The sequence below is a fragment of the Oncorhynchus kisutch genome, linkage group LG8 (assembly GCF_002021735.2).
Source record: "Oncorhynchus kisutch isolate 150728-3 linkage group LG8, Okis_V2, whole genome shotgun sequence".
In the NCBI taxonomy this organism is placed as follows: domain Eukaryota; kingdom Metazoa; phylum Chordata; class Actinopteri; order Salmoniformes; family Salmonidae; genus Oncorhynchus; species Oncorhynchus kisutch.
The window spans coordinates 63,683,412-63,700,599 of NC_034181.2; the positions used below are offsets into that span (position 1 = coordinate 63,683,412).

At 45.6% G+C, this 17,188-nt stretch overlaps 1 protein-coding gene across 6 annotated transcripts in view; it reads right to left on the minus strand.

The window, feature by feature from the left end:
* LOC109895433 (SH2 domain-containing adapter protein F) overlaps positions 1–17,188 on the minus strand; it is a 121,524-nt gene that overhangs the window by 27,737 nt on the left and 76,599 nt on the right. For 2 of the 6 annotated variants that reach the window (XM_031830820.1, XM_031830823.1), the window contains exons 3-4: positions 11,074–11,301; positions 6,333–6,431 (exon numbers count right to left, since the gene is read on the minus strand). In XM_031830820.1, coding sequence (XP_031686680.1) covers positions 6,333–6,431; positions 11,074–11,301 — 327 coding nt within the window. The remainder of the gene's footprint in view (positions 1–6,332; positions 6,432–11,073; positions 11,302–17,188) is intronic. The other 4 variants (XM_031830821.1, XM_031830824.1, XM_031830822.1 and 1 more) reach the window with 2 other exon arrangements.

Consider the following 17,188-nt stretch of genomic DNA (forward strand, 5'->3'; position numbering starts at 1 on the left):
AAAATCCAGGAAATCACATTGTAGGATTTTTTATGAATTTATTTGCAAATTATGGTGGAAAATAAGTATTTGGTCACCTACAAACAAGAAAGATTTGTGGCTCTCACAGACCTGTAACTTCTTATTTAAGAGGCTCCTCTGTCCTCCACTCGTTACCTGTATTAATGGCACCTGTTTGAACTTGTTATCAGTATAAAAGACACCTGTCCACAACCTCAAACAGTCACACTCCAAACTCCACTATGGCCAAGACCAAAGAGCTGTCAAAGGACACCAGAAACAAAATTGTAAACCTGCACCAGGCTGGGAAGACTGAATCTGCAATAGGTAAGCAGCTTGGTTTGAAGAAATCAACTGTGGGAGCAATTATTAGGAAATGGAAGACATACAAGACCACTGATAATCTCCCTCGATCTGGGGCTCCACGCAAGATCTCACCCCGTGGGGTCAAAATGATCACAAGAACAGTGGCAAAAGGAGTGGCTTCGTAAGAAGCATTTTAAGGTCCTGAAGTGGCCTAGCCAGTCTCCAGATCTCAACCCCATAGAAAATCTATGGGGGGAGTAGAAAGTCCGTGTTGCCCATCAACAGCCCCAAAACATCACTGCTCTAGAGGAGATCTGCATGGAGGAATGGGCCAAAATACCAGCAACAGTGTGTGAAAACCTTGTGAAGACTTACAGAAAACGTTTGACCTCTGTCATTGCCAACAAAGGGTATATAACAAAGTATTGAGATAAACTTTTGTTATTGACCAAATACTTATTTTCCACCATAATTTGCAAATAAATTCATAAAAAATCCTACAATGTGATTTTCTTGATTTTTTTCCCTAATTTTGTCTGTCATAGTTGAAGTGTCCCTATGATGAAAATTACAGGCCTCTCATCTTTTTAAGTGGGAGAACTTGCACAATTGGTGGCTGACTAAATACTTTTTTTGCCCCACTGTATATACTGTACTCTATACCATCTACTGCATCTTGCCATATTTATGTATACATGTATCTATCTTTCTAATACATGTATCACTAGCCACTTTAAACAATGCCACTTTTATATGTTTACATACCCTACATTACTCATCTCATATGTATATACTTTACTCAATACCATCTACTGCATCTTGCCTATGCCGTTCTGTACCATCACTCATTCATATATCTTTATGTACATATTCTTTATCCCTTTACACTTGTGTGTATAAGGTAGTTGTTGTGAAATTGTTCGGTTAGATTACTCGTTGGTTATTACTGCATTGTCGGAACTAGAAGCACAAACATTTCGCTACACTCGCATTAACATCTGCTAACCATTTGTATGTGACAAATACAATTTTATTTTATTTGAGGTAGGTCTACACTATATTCACAGTACGTCATCCTTGTTTGGCTGAGTGACAGTAGAATATTTTTTGGGTGGACATTCAAGTCATAATGTTCCTATAACTAGCAACAAGATAGCCTAATGTTTAGACTTTAGAGTTTGATCTAGCTAATGATTAGCCCAATGGGGTAAATGAGCAACCACAAGCCTATTAATTTATAGCCGGTGGGCTGCATCAGGTGATCATTATTTCTAAATAACATACCTGCCTGATCATATGGACTAAATGAAATGATATTGTCAGCATAATTTTATATTCATTCATTTTGGTGTAGGATGGCCTTTTATGTCTCAGTCATTTTCCCCCAAATGTTGATCCATCCAATACCTGCAATATATAGATAGAGAGAGAGAGAGAGAGAGAGAGAGAGGCTAGTATATTATACTCAACAAAAATAAACAACATGCAACAATTTCAAAGATTTTGCTGAGTTACAGTTCATTTAGGGAAATCAGTCAATTGAAATAAATTCATTAGGCCGCACAATTGGTCCAGCGTCGTCCGGGCTTGGCCGTGATTGTAAATAATATATTTCTTCTAAACTGACTTGTCTAGTTAAATGAAACATAAATCAAATAAAAAGTATATATTATATCCCCCCCCCCTGAACTAGGGACCCTTCACCACCAAAATACCAATTTAACCACTGGGTATGCCATACACACAGGTCATCATGACTACTGCATGAACAGGACTTGTCGACAGAAGGATATCTCGACATGACTGGTGTTTAAGAGGTATTTCACCAATACCCCATCCGTCTATTACATAAGCTTTGCCCATGTCGGTACACAAAACATTCTGTTGACACAGAGAGAGAAAGAGAGAGAGCTTTTTTAGGAGGGAAGTTATCTTCTTGGGCCCAATCTCATTCTAAATCTACAAAGCTTCAAACATCCAATTGACTGAACATTGGCCAGAGCCAGTACTTGTTGGATTCTCAGAAAATAACAGTGATGACAGGAACAGGAAGACACAATGACATAGCTTCCTGTGACATCCTGCCCTGACAGGTCTGTGGAGTGTGGATTTCCGGCAATTCTGGTACGGTGTCAAGTGGAGTGTTCGGTCTTGTGCCAGTTTTGACTGGTGATAAAGAGAGTGAGAGACAGATGGAGAGAGAGAGACAGACAGAGAGAGAGAGAGACAGATGGAGAGAGAGAGAGAGACAGAGAAAGAGAGTGAGAGACAGACAGAGAGAGAGAGACAGATGGAGAGAGAGAGAGAGACAGAGAAAGAGAGTGAGAGACAGATGGAGAGAGAGAGACAGACAGAGAGAGAGAGACAGATGGAGAGAGAGTGAGAGACAGATGGAGAGAGAGAGAGACAGAGAGAGAGAGAGACAGATGGAGAGAGAGAGAGAGACAGAGAGAGAGAGTGAGAGACAGATGGAGAGAGAGAGAGAGAGAGACAGAGAGAGAGAGTGAGAGACAGATGGAGAGAGAGAGAGACAGATGGAGAGAGAGAGACAGACAGAGAGAGAGAGACAGATGGAGAGAGAGTGAGAGACAGATGGAGAGAGAGAGACAGACAGAGAGAGAGAGACAGATGGAGAGAGAGTGAGAGACAGATGGAGAGAGAGAGACAGAGAGAGAGAGACAGATGGAGAGAGAGAGTGAGAGACAGATGGAGAGAGAGAGTGAGACAGATGGAGAGAGAGAGACAGACAGAGAGAGAGAGACAGATGGAGAGAGAGTGAGAGACAGATGGAGAGAGAGAGACAGAGAGAGAGAGACAGATGGAGAGAGAGAGAGAGAGAGAGAGAGAGAGTGAGAGACAGATGGAGAGAGAGAGAGAGAGAGAGACAGATGGAGAGAGAGAGAGAGAGAGAGTGAGAGACAGATGGAGAGAGAGAGACAGAGAGAGAGAGACAGAGAAAGACATTCCATAAAGACTAGACTATTATTATTAATATATATTTTTTTTTTTTAACGACTCTACAAGAGGTATTTGTTTACCTTGTCCTTTTAATTAGGCAGCACTACTTCATCAGTGTAAACAGCGATGCCACATAAATCACTGGCCCACTTGTGCCATTTCATTTAGTTCTGCTTAATTTGCCCTGCTAATTGCATGCATATTCAAAATAAGTTGGTAGATTACAATATTTATGGCGTTTATTAGGAGTTGGAGGATAGCTCAGAAGAACAAAAATTGCTTTTGCAGATGCTCTCATATCACCATCACCAGAAGCTAGTAGTTCACGGCTCATTGTGGAAGAAACTGACAAATACATGTATCCACCTCTCTCAATCCCTCTCTCCCAACACTTATCCGTTGTGAAGAAGACAATCTGTTCCTATTAAATATGAAAGTGGAGGCGAGCGAGTGATGGAGGGGAGATGACAGCGTGCCTGTTCTGCCTAGACTCAGCTGGACATCCAGCGGGGCTCTCAGGGGAGAGGAGAGCTACGGTCAGGTTGGCAGAGCACCCGCTCTGTGCAGGGGGAGAGGAGGTGGGGGTTAGGGCTGGGTGGCCAACGTGTGTGAGTGAAAGATAACAGGCAGAGGGCTGTGGGTTCAAAGGCAGCGGAGCCATTTGAGGCTCATGAAAGAGGCTTGTCAGGGGGGTTATCAGCCGTAGAGCAGCAGAGGGGAGGCCAGAACGGGGGGGGGGGGGGGTGAAGCACTGTGGAGTGACAAGCCATCACAGGGGACAGGTCTTTCACAGAGAGAGAGAGACAGAACCATGGGGCCAGGGCATGGACCAGGCTCACCAACCATTCTGTTATCTCCTCTTTAAAACAAACTGCAGCAATACTACTGGAACGAAAATGATTCAATTATTTACTTAAAGAATAGAAGAGCTTTCTCTGGGTCATTAAGTCCTTGAAGAGTCATTAAAACCCCATAAAGCGGTGTGTGTTGCTCCTCGGGACCTGGCTCAGGGCTCTGACAGCATCTCCTGTTATCTTGCCTGCAGTAAGTGCACTGGGTTAGGCTGGCAATCAGCCAACCTCATGGTGTTTAACAGGCAGCAACAGGGCCTATGGATTAAGTAACACTGGCTCTCTAGCCAGACACAATGAGGCACTACTCAGATTTCCATTGGCTGCCTGTTCAATGTCTGGGTGTATTAGTGTGTGTGGTATGGATATTGAACATGGACACACACACACACGGTCTGTACATACACATCCAAGTGTGTGTATCCCCGCACGCACGCACGCACGCACACACACACACACACATACACACCAACCCCTATCACACAGAGGCTCTCTTCATATGGCCAAATTTTAATGGATCTTCCTCACTCCCTCGATCTCATCCATCACAAAGTCAATGCCTGAGTGGGAAGGGGGGGGGGCAGCGATGATGAGTGATTAACCGAACGACAGGTACACAACGTCCCAACACCCTAACAAGGGAGGGAATTTACATTCCATTGCATATCTGCCAAGAGAATAATATGCGAGGACCTGTAAAACAGAGAATAATATGCGAGGACCTGTAAAACAGAGAATAATATGCGAGGACCTGTAAAACAGAGAATAATATGCGAGGACCTGTAAAACAGAGAATAATATGCGAGGACCTGTAAAACAGAGAATAATATGCGAGGACCTGTAAAACAGAGAATAATATGCGAGGACCTGTAAAACAGAGAATAATATGCGAGGACCTGTAAAACAGAGAATAATATGCGAGGACCTGTAAAACAGAGAATAATATGCGAGGACCTGTAAAACAGAGAATAATATGCGAGGACCTGTAAAACAGAGAATAATATGCGAGGACCTGTAAAACCAACAGCATGTACTGCATGTGTGGATGCACTAGGCAGGGAGGCAGGCAGCCCCACGCGGCAGGGACAGCTAAAGAGAGGAGGTGGTTTACATGCAGGTGGCATTACAGTTCTGTCCCTTATACAGCTCTAATGAAGACAAACAGTGCTTTATTCAAATGGCATTACAGTGTTCAGCTAGGGAGAGATAAAGGTGGCTACATTATGGTGCTTGTTTAATACCTCTTATACACCCACTCTGCACTATTTATGGGGGTGCATTTTTCTTCATTAACCGTTACTGTTTTGCGTGCCGACACTTTAATTCTGCACACAAACGTCTAAATATAAACAGAATCTACGTGGCATCTTCAAGCGTCTGAAAACCACAGACGAGATTTGAAGAGTGAACAATATCATTATTCATCTATGCAAATGGAGGTTTATAATGCAAACAATTTAACTTCACCTACACAATATCTGAAGCTAGGTGGAAAGTACCTTCCTAACACACCCAATGGTAACAGACGACAAGTCATTAAGGTGACAGCGAGGAGAAAGGGACTGTCCATCGCCCTGACCATTGGCCTGGGTCGATGACCTGTCCTGAGTGATCTGAGACTTCTGGCTGAGCATGAGGTACCGGCTCATTCAACCCCCCCATCTCTATCTGCAGTCGCCAGGGTCGCATAATGATGACACACACAGCTGAGAGAAAGGGAGGGGGTTCTTCTTTCAGAAAGCTCTGTTTTATGACAGATTGTGAGAGAAGTCTCTCTCCACCAAACACTGGGATATCATTATGGGCTGAATGGAACAGGAAAAGGTTGAAGACCGGCAATAAATCAAAGCACTTCTCCAACCCCAGTCTTCCTCTTTGAAGGATAACTTCAGCACTCTTACCTCTGTTCTCCCACAGCAGACATCACTTTGACATCCCGAGCAAATGAAATTAATTACCATCAAAGGAAATAATGTGAGAGGAGTGTTTGTAAATAGCATCCTAAATAATGTTGTCTTAGTGCTGGATGAAAGACACAATAATGAGGGGAAAATAAATGAAGGAAAGAAACCAACATCTGTTTTTCTTCATAGCTGAAAGAGACAGCACACATTTACTGCAGTATGAAACAGAGAAACGTAGAACAAGTAAATACAGACCAATAGAAACAGAGGGACAGAGACAGAGACCAGCCCGGGTGGTGTGTGTTAGTGGTACCTGTGAGGGATTTAGAGGTGTTGTCCTTCCTTGACTCTGGTTCTGATCCACTGCCACTTACAGAGCCCTTGTAGCTAATGCAGTCAGAACAGAGCAGAGCTGTTCAAAGAATACAAAAAAGGTCAAGAAAAAAGGAGGAAGAGGTAAATAAAAAATAAATAAAAACCTTTAAAGGATTTTTAAATATTTGGTATAGTATAGCTTCAAATCGAGGAAAGGTGTTGGTTTTTCCTCCGCTCTTTTTGTGTGTTTGTGTATGTCTTCCAAAAGCAGAGTTTGTCCTGGAACAGCCCTGTTCAGTTATGGCTGTGTAAGCTATGCTGGAGCTCTCTAAACCACAGTTGACATTCAGTAACATTGAGACAGACAGACAGATGCACACATACAGTTGAAGTCATAAGTTTCACCAAATACATTTAAACTTAATTTTTCACAATTCCTGACATTCAATCTGAGTAAAAATTTGCTGTCTTAGGTCATTTAGGATCACCACTATTTGAAGAATGTGAAATGTCAGACTAATAGTAGAGAATTATTTATTTCAGCTTTAATTTCTTTCATCTTCTATTGCCTTCGCTAGAAGCCTGTGTTTCAGACATAAGGAAGTGGATGGCTGCAAACTTTCTACTTTTAAACTCGGACAAAACAGTGATGCTTGTTCTAGGTCCCAAGAAACAAAGAGAACTTCTATGGAATCTGACAATTAATCTTAATGGTTGTACAGTCGTCTCAAATAAAACTGTGAAGGACCTCGGCGTTACTCTGGACCCTGATCTCTCTTTTGAAGAACATATCAAGACCATTTCAAGGACAGCTTTTTTCCATCTACGTAACATTGCAAAAATCAGAAACTTTCTGTCCAAAAATGATGCAGAAAAATTAATCCATGCTTTGGTCACTTCTAGGTTAGACTACTGCAATGCTCTACTTTCCGGCTACCCGGATAAAGCACTAAATAAACTTCAGGTAGTGCTAAATACAGCTACCAAAAAATGTGATCATATTACTCCAGTGCTAGCCTCCCTACACTGGCTTCCTGTCAAGGCAAGGGCTGATTTCAAGGTTTTACTGCTAACCTACAAAGCATAACATGGGCTTGCTCATACCTATCTCACTGATTTGGTCCTGCCGTACATACCTACACGTACGCTACGGTCACAAGACGCAGGCCTCCTAATTGTCCCTAGAATTTCTAAGCAAACAGCTGGAGGCAGGGCTTTCTCCTATAGAGCTCCATTTTTATGGAATGGTCTGCCTACCCATGTAAGAGACGCAAACTCGGTCTCAACCTTTAAGTCTTTACTGAAGACTCATCTCTTCAGTGGGTCATATGATTGAGTGTAGTCTGGCCCAGGAGTGGGAAGGTGAACGGAAAGGCTCTGGAGCAACGAACCGCCCTTGCTGTCTCTGCCTGGCAGGTTCCCCTCTTTCCACTGGGATTCTCTGCCTCTAACCCTATTACAGGGGCTGAGTCACTGGCTTACTGGGGCTCTTTCATACTGTCCCTAGGAGGGGTGCGTCACTTGAGTGGGTTTAGTCACTGGTGTTATCTTCCTGTCTGGGTTGGCGCGCCGTGGCGGAGATCTTTGTGGGCTATACTCGGCCTTGTCTCAGGATGGTAAGTTGGTGGCTGAAGATATCCCTCTAGTGGTGTGGGGGCTGTGCATTGGCAAAGTGGGTGGGGTTATTCCTTCCTGTTTGGCCCTGTCCGGGGGTGACCTCGAAGGGCTATATAAATAAATTTGATTTGATTTGATTACATTCCCAGTGGGTCAGAAGTTTACATACACTCAATTAGTATTTGGTAGCATTGCCTTTAAATTGTTTAACTTGGGTCAAACGTTTTGAGTAGCCTTCCACAAGCTTCCCACAATAAGTTGGTTGAATTTTGGCCCATTCCTCCTGACAGAGCTGATGTAACTGAGTCCGGTTTGTAGGCCTCCTTGCTCGCACACGCTTTTTCAGTTCTGCACACAAATATTCTATAGGATTGAGGTCAGGGCTTTGTGATGGCCACTCCAATACCTTGATTTTGTTGTCCTTAAGCCATTTTGCCACAACTTTGGAAGTATGCTTGGGGTCATTGTACATTTGGAAGACCCATTTGCGAACAAGCTTTAACTTCTTGACTGATGTATTGAGATGTTGCTTCAATGTATTGGGGCGGCAGATAGCCTGGTTAGAGCATTGGACTAGTAACCGGAAGGTTGGAAGATCGAATCCCCGAGCTAACAAGGTCAATATCTGTCGTTCTGACCCTGAACAAGGCAGTTAACCCACTGTTCCAAGGCAGTCATTGAAAATAACAATTTGTTCTTAACTAACTTGCTAGTTAAATAAAGGCAAAAATAAATATCCATAATTGTCCTGCCTCATGATGCCATCTATTTTGTGAAGAGCACCAGCCCCTCCTGCAGCAAAGCAGCCCCACAACATGATGCTGCCACCACCGTGCTTCACGGTTGGAATGGTGTTCTTCGGCTTGCAAGCATCCCCCTTTTTCCTCCAAACATAATGAGGGTCATTATGGCCAAACAGTTCTATTTTAATTTCATCAGACCAGAGGACATTTCTACAAAAAGTACAATTCTTTGTCCCCATGTGCAGTTGCAAACCGTAGTCTGGCTTTTTTATTGCGGTTTTGGAGCAGTGGCTTCTTCCTTGCTGAGCGACCTTTCAGGTTATGTCGATATAGGACTCGTTTTACTGTGGAGAGAGATACTTTTGCACCCGTTTCCTCCAGCATCTTCACAAGGTCCTTTGCTGTTGTTCTGGGATTGGATTCACACTTTTCGGCCCAAAGTACGTTCATCTCTATGAGACAGAACGCGTCTCCTTCCTGAACGGTATGACGGCTGCATTGTCCCATGGTGTTTATATTTGCAAATAATTGTTTGTACAGATGAATGTGGTACCTTCAGGCGTTTGAAAATTGCTCTCAAGGATGAACCAGACTCGTGGAGGTCTACAATGTTTTTTATGAAGTGTTGGCTGATTTCTTTTGATTTTCCCATGATGTCAAGCAAAGAGGCACCGAGTTTGAAGGTAGGCCTTGAAATACATCCACAGGTACACCTCCAATTGACCCAAATTATGTCAATTAGTCTATCAGAAGCTTCAAAAGCCATGACATCATTTTCTGGAATTTTCCAAGCTGTTTAAAGGCACAGTCAACTTAGTTTATGTAAACTTCTGACCCACTGGAATTGTGATACAGTGAATTATAAGTGAAATAATCTGTCTGTAAACAATTGTTGGAAAAATGACTTGTGTCATGCACAAAGTAGATGTCCTAACTGACTTGCCAAAACTATAGTTTGTTAACAAGAAAATTGTGGAGTGGTTGAAAAACATGTTTTAATGACTCCAACCTAAGTGTATGTAAACTTCTGACTTCAACTGTACATGCACACATACACTACATGACCGAAGGTATGTGGACACCAGCTCGTCGAACATCGCATTCCAAAATCATGAGCATTAATATCGAGTTGGTCCCCCCTCTGCTGCTGTAACAGCCTCCACTCTTCTGGGAAGGAACATTGCTGAGGGGACTTCCTTCCATTCAGCCACAAGAGCATAAGTGAGATCGGGCACTGATGTTGGGCGGTAGGCCTGGCTCGCAGTCGGCATTCCAATTCATCCCAAAGGTGTTTGATTGGGTTGAGGTCAGGGTTCTGTGCTGGCCAGTCAAGTTCTTCCACACCGATCTCGACAAACAATTTCTGTATGGACCTTGCTTTGTGTACGGGAGCATTGTCATGCTGAAACAGGAAAGGGCCTTCCCCAAAACCACAGAATTGTCTAGAATGTTATTATATATGTCATTATATGCTGTAGCGTTAAGATTGCTCTTCACTGGAACCTTACACCACTATGCATTCGGGCAGGAAGCCTTATCGTAGCATCCGCCAAACCCAGATTCCTCCGTTCGGACTGCCAGATGGTAAAGTGTGATTCATCACTCCAGAGAGCGCATTTCCACTGCGCCGACGCTTGGCACTGCACATGGTGATCTTAGGTGATCTTCAAGAAGGCCATTCTATTCTGCCAATGTTTGTCGTTGGAGATTGCATGGCTGTATGCTCAAATTTATACACCTGTCAGCAATGGGTGTGGCTGAAATAGCCAAATCCACTGATTTGAAGGAGTGTCCACATACTTTTGTATATGTAGTGTATACTGTATATGAATGCATGAGAACACACAAACGCAGTCATGCTCCCCTAACTACCATACACCATAGGTCTCTCCTAAGCTGCAGGTTGACGTTTATTGTCATGAAACTTCCCCTGGAACTGATAGATTTCCGCTAAATGTGATATATTGTAAAAATGTATGAAAACTAAAATGTGCTTTTTGGTCGGTTATGTTTAAAATCAGATGGTATGACTTTGGTCACTAGCTGGCACAGCCACACTCTGCAGAGCTGCCTCCAGGGCAAGATTCATGACAATAAATGCCCAAAGCTTGACAGACACCCAGAAAAAGGTCCCACTCAGCAGAACAGACACCTGCAAATTAACTTACCGTTATGCTTCACGAGAGGGAAGGAAATGAAAATTAACAATGCCTTTCTGAAGATAAGATACCCAGAAACCACGAAAGAAGCAGTAATCGCATTGGTTAGTGCTGGAAAAGGGTACCAGGGCAATTAGCGGGATGGAGAGGGACAGCAGAACAGACACAGAGTGACAGTAATGTAGGGGACGTGGAGCAGGAGGAGAGGAGTGTTACATACGTGCTCTCGTACCTGCGAAGGCCTTGGAGATGCGCTCCTTCTTCCACTCCCAGGGCTGGTCGTACTCCTCCGGGGGCCTCTCGTCATCCTGAGGCAGCCGGCTCTCTCTGGGGCAGCGGGGACGCTCGCCGTCCGAGTCCCCTCCATTCTCCGCTGGCTCGTAGGGCGTGTCGTACAGGGGCAGTGACCTCAGTGACCCCTCCTTAGGCCCCCGGCCACCGCGGATCTCTGGCAAAGGAGAAGAGGGAGAGGAGGGGTAAGATTTAACAGACTGTCAATGTGGGTAAAACGATACGAAGGGACTGTATGTGAATGTTTATGTGAAGAATCCAAGCAACATAGAACAAAAATAAGACCAGCTGTTATTAGCAGTTTGACTTCCAAAATATAATTTTCTCTACAAACACTAAGACAGCCATGATCCAACGTAGGCTAAAGGCAGCTATCCTTGGGCAGTGAGATCCAGCTGTCTCTTTACGTACAATTGAAGTCGGAAGTTTACATACACTTAGGTTGGGGTCATTAAAACTTGTTTTTCAACCACTCAACAAATTTCACTATATCACAATTCCAGTGGGTCAGAAGTTTACATGCACTAAGGTGACTGTCCCTTTAAACGGCTTGGAAAATTCCAGAAAATGATGTCATGGCCTTCGAAGCTTCTGATAGGCTAATTGACATAATTCGAGGTGTACCTGTGGATGTATTTCAAGGCCTACCTTCAAACTCAGTGCCTCTTTGCTTGACATCATGGGAAAATCAAAAGAAATCAGCCAAGACCTCATAAAAAACATTGTAGACCTCCACAAGTTTGGTTCATCCTTGGGAGCAATTTCTAAATGTCTGAAGGTACCACGTGAAAAACAGAGTTTAAATGTACTTGGCTAAGGTATATGTAAACTACCGACTTCAACTGTACCTACCCCCTGACACTCAGGACAGGGAGAGGAACCAAACATGGGACACCAACAGACATGTTAATTATTGCTGTGTGGATCCTAATCAAACTCTATACCTGCTAATAGTGATTAGCGTAGCCAAGCAGCGCACACACACACACAAACACGTGATCAGGAGAGACAGCTACAGATGCCTGTGTGTGATGGAGGCAGGTCTATAGGCATCTGTGATTAACACAGTCTGTGTATGTTGATCACCCTCTGGCTTCATAATGTTAAAGCTCAAGGTCTCAGACTATGACCCATAGTGAGTAGCAGTAGCTCCAGGTTAAGAGCTATAGGAGGGTTAGCAGGGCCTCCTGGGTGCATGTTGGGAGCTGGATATGATGGAAGCCTGCTCTAGCTGATGATGAGCTGACGTGGAGTGGAGAGGAAGAGAGAGGAGATGAGCCTGGGGGGCCTGAGCACCTGTGAGTGTGTAAGGCGTAGCCTGCCTGCCTGGCTGTCTGCATGCAGAACGGCATCATCACTACAGCTAAACAGCCTCGCCTGGGGTCCCACACACCATGGAACAGAACGACAGGAGAATGCCCTTCCCCATCTTCTCACCTACATCTCCCTCACCCTCTTAGTTCCACTCCATTTCCTCTCGGTATCTCTCCCTCACTCTCTGAGACATTTATGAATGACATAAGGCAGGGTAAAAATGCAAATTCTATGCAGTGCTGTATAGTGTTCCCACCTATCCAGTGAGTGAAGAGAGCAACCCATCATGCCCTTGAGAATTCTCCCTCCTTTCTCTTACCCCCCATCCAATCTCCATGTCTTTCCAGTAGTATGACGCTGTTAGCAACCAGCTCCCTTCCTCCTGGGCCGTATGATGCTGTTAGCAGCAAACTCCACCATAGAGTAACGCAATGTGAGGAGAATTAAATATTATGCCACACCACTGCATAATTGCCTTGCAGCCCAGGGGAGCTCTTGCGGAAAAATGAGAGAAGCATGGAGCCTAATGGGGCTACCCGGGGAGGTTTGCCAGAAATCTCCAATGTAATCATGCGGTAGGCAAACTCTCACCCTCTTTGATCTCACAGTTAAAAGCCTTGGCATTGTGAGATCCTAGAGCGATGAGTGCCCACCTCCCGCCAGAAGAATCAACAGTGGCAGGAAGGAGAGGAAGGAGGAAAGTGGGAAGGAGAAGTGGCTGCCGGAGGACTGAGGGAAGATGGGGGGGGGGTGTAGTGTTTAGGGGTTTGGTGGGGAGTAAATCTTTCTTGAAGGACCCTTTAATTGGGAGCGTGTTGCCTTGGATAAACTGCCAAAGGGGTATTACGACTCCCCACCAGGCCAATGAACAGGGCTTACGGCTACTATGTGTGGGGTTGGGAGGGGGGCTGCGGCAACCGGCAGGAGCCTTCTGACACGTTGCCTCAGTGCTTTCCCAGCAGGACTGCATCCCTCCCACCTCCCTCTTGCCTTCCTTGTTTCCCCCACCCCCCCTCCCTACATCCCTCCCTCCATCCTTGTTGAGGCATGCTTTGTGAGCTGGGTGGGGTAACACCTGTCTGTGTAGATTACCGTGATTAGCTTGATGGTGGAGCGGAGCTACAAGTTGTTACGCAGAGCATAGCTTCCTCTGCCCTCTGACATCACTGCCTCCGCTCAGGGTCAGGGGTCACCCACCACACCCCCAATCCCCTTCTCCTCCCCGGATGTGAGAGTTCCTCTCCAGATGGCACCTCCTCCTGACCTCCTTCTGTCGGTTCGAGACCACTCTCACTACTAGGTAATCCAGAATTGACCTTTGACACCCTACATTCACCCAGTAGTAGACTGACTAAACTAGAGGACAAGCTGCTGTGTAGCAGACTCACTAAGGAGAACAGAGGACACATCTAACTCAGGGAGATTAATAACCATGCACTGCTGACTGCACAGACAACTAAACACTAAGGTCAAAAGGTTGGCTAAATGCCTCAACTCAGGTTCAGAGCTAGTGACAGAGATGGAGCGAGAGAGGGGAGAGAGGGAGGGGGTGAGAATGCAGAATATTCCTTCCTTTCTCTATCGTCTCTGGTTGGTGAAATAAAGGGTTTCATTCTATTGGAAAGATATCAAGATATTGCTTGCCATAAATCCAGCGAGGCTCCTGTTCAACTTACTGAAGGAGGAGCCCTCTGGGCATATTAGCATGGCTGTACGTGGGGAACGGGTGGGAGCTGGTGGGAGCGGGGACGCTGCTCTGGATTAAATCAAAGCTATTATCTTAAACCAGCCTGGCAGCCAGGAAACCTGACCCATCACTTCCCCGCCACCCCCCTTCCCTCCACTCTCTCTCCAACCTGAGACCGTGAATACATTAGACAGGAGAGGATCTTAGAAGTTAGCTAGCTCCAACAGCATCTCTGTCTCTCTCTCGATCAAAGAACCAGGGCATCATGTCATCACATAAAAAAGGAAAGAACAAACAGCCAATAGTCAGTGTCTGGCTGACTACTGCCTGGACCACCCACTCCTATAGCTCCAGAGAGGATTTGCTGTTATGAAGCGCTTGGAAGGGCAAAATCTATAACAGTCTATCTGGACTTGATTGAGGGGATCTGCTCGGCACTAGTGAGGGATTAAATGTGATTGACTTTACACCCCTGGAAAACAATGGAGTGAAAGTACCCATGCTTCCCACAGGATTTAGTCTTTCAGCTCCTCCGAAGAATCATTCATAAAGAAGTCTAATAGTACCTTGCCTAGACTAGGGTGTATGGTGTACTACACACTAGTTACATAGCACAGTGTGTTCATCGCTGTATTTGTCTGATATTCCAGAGCAAGCCGATACTATTCAGTATGCACTGTGATGAGTATTGTTAGGTCAGCAGACAGTCTTCACTAGTCAAGATGAAAGTGGTACCAGAGTAACAGACATATTGTAGCCAACTCCGGTTGTTTTAAAGCAAGATGTGCAGAGCCGGGAGGAAACTGCTTTCTCTTCCCAACAAGCCATTATTTCAAGTCTTGGCGTTCAGCTGCTTATGAATGCGAAAGAAGGCTATTGAAGACTGGCCACCTGTAACACAGCATGCAGTCGAGCTTGTTTAGTGACAAGGAAACAGCGAGCGAGAGGTTGATGAAAAAAAGCTCCCGTGCCAAGCAGTGTATCCATCCAGCCGTAGCCAGCGGATTTTCTACAGCGTTTCATTTCAGTTTTTCATATCGACGTGGCCTAGCTGTGAATGCTGAGCAGAGTAGCAGACTATCAAGTGCTGGCAGTGGCACCGAGGGATTTGAGTTATCTGCGGTCACCCAGAGGTATTGCGTGTCAGGCTGAGAGCTGGCTGACAATTGGAGGTGTATGCTCCCTGACCCATGTCGACACACTGCAGCGATGTGCTTGGCTTAGTCTGCTGTGAGCAGGGCTGTGAGAGCTACGAGGTCTCACTGCCTTTTGTTCCCCAGACCCCATAGAGAATAGACACATAATTGAGTCAGTCTGGATGGAATGGAACCTGAGACTGGAATGATATAGAGGGAACATGGGCAGGGGGGGGGGGGGGTACAAGGGTTCAGGGGGGGGGGGGGGGGTACAAGGGTTCAGGGGGGGGGGGGGGTACAAGGGTTCAGTTGAAGAGGCAATGCATTACAACGCTTATAGGTTACACCAATTTGACTACAATTTCATATCTCTCTCATGATGTAGAATTACTGCAAATGATACATTGTATTCATCATACCATGGTATACGTTCTGATATATCTGTCAGTCAAATCAGCATTCAGGGCTCGACCACCCAGTTTAAATGTCTACTATCACATTCCAGAGGTGGAGTTGGAGGGGTGGAGGTAATGACAGGAGAAGCAGCTGGACCAGCTCTTATCTCCATGAGTCTCTCCACAAGGCTGCTTTTGAATGTGCCCAGCGAAATCAGACATGTCACAAATGAGCACGACTTGAACTTCAATCAAATTGCAACACCCAACAACATAATATTCCATATCATATTGTGTGAGCTAGTGCGTGACCTCTGTAGCCAGCCCCTCTCTGTTTTAAAGGATCTCTGTAGGTAGGTGGTCACTTCTCTACACTCCACTGCCCTTGGGATACAATAGGAACACTTGCTAGATGTGTAATCAGTACAAAAGAAAGGGAGTGGAATTGGAGTCGAAATGTGTGTGTGTGTTTGTGTCGCTGTCGGTCTCTCAGTCAATGTGTGTGTGTCGCTGTCGGTCTCTCAGTCAATGTGTGTGTGTGTGTGTCTCCGTCGGTCTCTCGGTCAGTGTGTGTGTGTGTCGCTGTCGGTCTCTCAGTAAATGTGTGTGTGTGTCGCTGTCGGTCTCTCAGTAAATGTGTGTGTGTGTCGCTGTCGGTCTCTCAGTAAATATGTGTGTGTGTGTGTGTGTCTCCGTCGGTCTCTCAGTCAATGTGTGTGTGTGTCGCTGTCGGTCTCTCAGTAAATGTGTGTGTGTGTCGCTGTCGGTCTCTCAGTCAATGTGTGTGTGTGTCTCCGTCGGTCTCTCAGTCAATGTGTGTGTGTGTGTCTCTCTGTCGGTCTCTCAGTCAATGTGTGTGTGTGTGTGTCTCCGTCGGTCTCTCGGTCAGTGTGTGTGTGTGTGTGTGTGTGTGTGGGTGTTTGTCTCTGTCGGTCTCTCAGTCAATGTGTGTGTGTGTGTGCGTCGCTGTCGGTCTCTCAGTCAATGTGTGTGTGTGTCTCCGTCGGTCTCTCGGTCGGTGTGTGTGTGTCTCCGTCGGTCTCTCGGTCAGTGTGTGTGTGTGTGTGTGTGTGGGTGTGGGTGTGTGTGTGTTTGTCTCTGTCGGTCTCTCAGTCAATGTGTGTGTGTGTGCGTCGCTGTCGGTCTCTCAGTCAATGTGTGTGTGTGTCTCCGTCGGTCTCTCGGTCGGTGTGTGTGTGTGTCTCCGTTGGTCTCTCAGTCAAACTTAGTCAATGTGTGTGTTCTCCTGCCATACCGCCAGGCGTCTCCTTTATCTGCCTCCTGCAGAAGGAACAAAAGCAGCCATGCTGTCTGTCCTCCCTCTGCTCCTCACTCAAACCGTGCCAAGCTTGTGGTGGGTAGCCTACTCCCAGAGCCCCTGCCAGCGCCTCAGACATACTTTTGGGAAGGCTGGAGGCAGATTGAACCAAGCGTCCTGTTCATTGGCGGCCTGGAGAGGAGTGAGTATTTTGGGTCTTGCTGCTCTTTCGTTGTGCTGTGTGCTTCCTTATA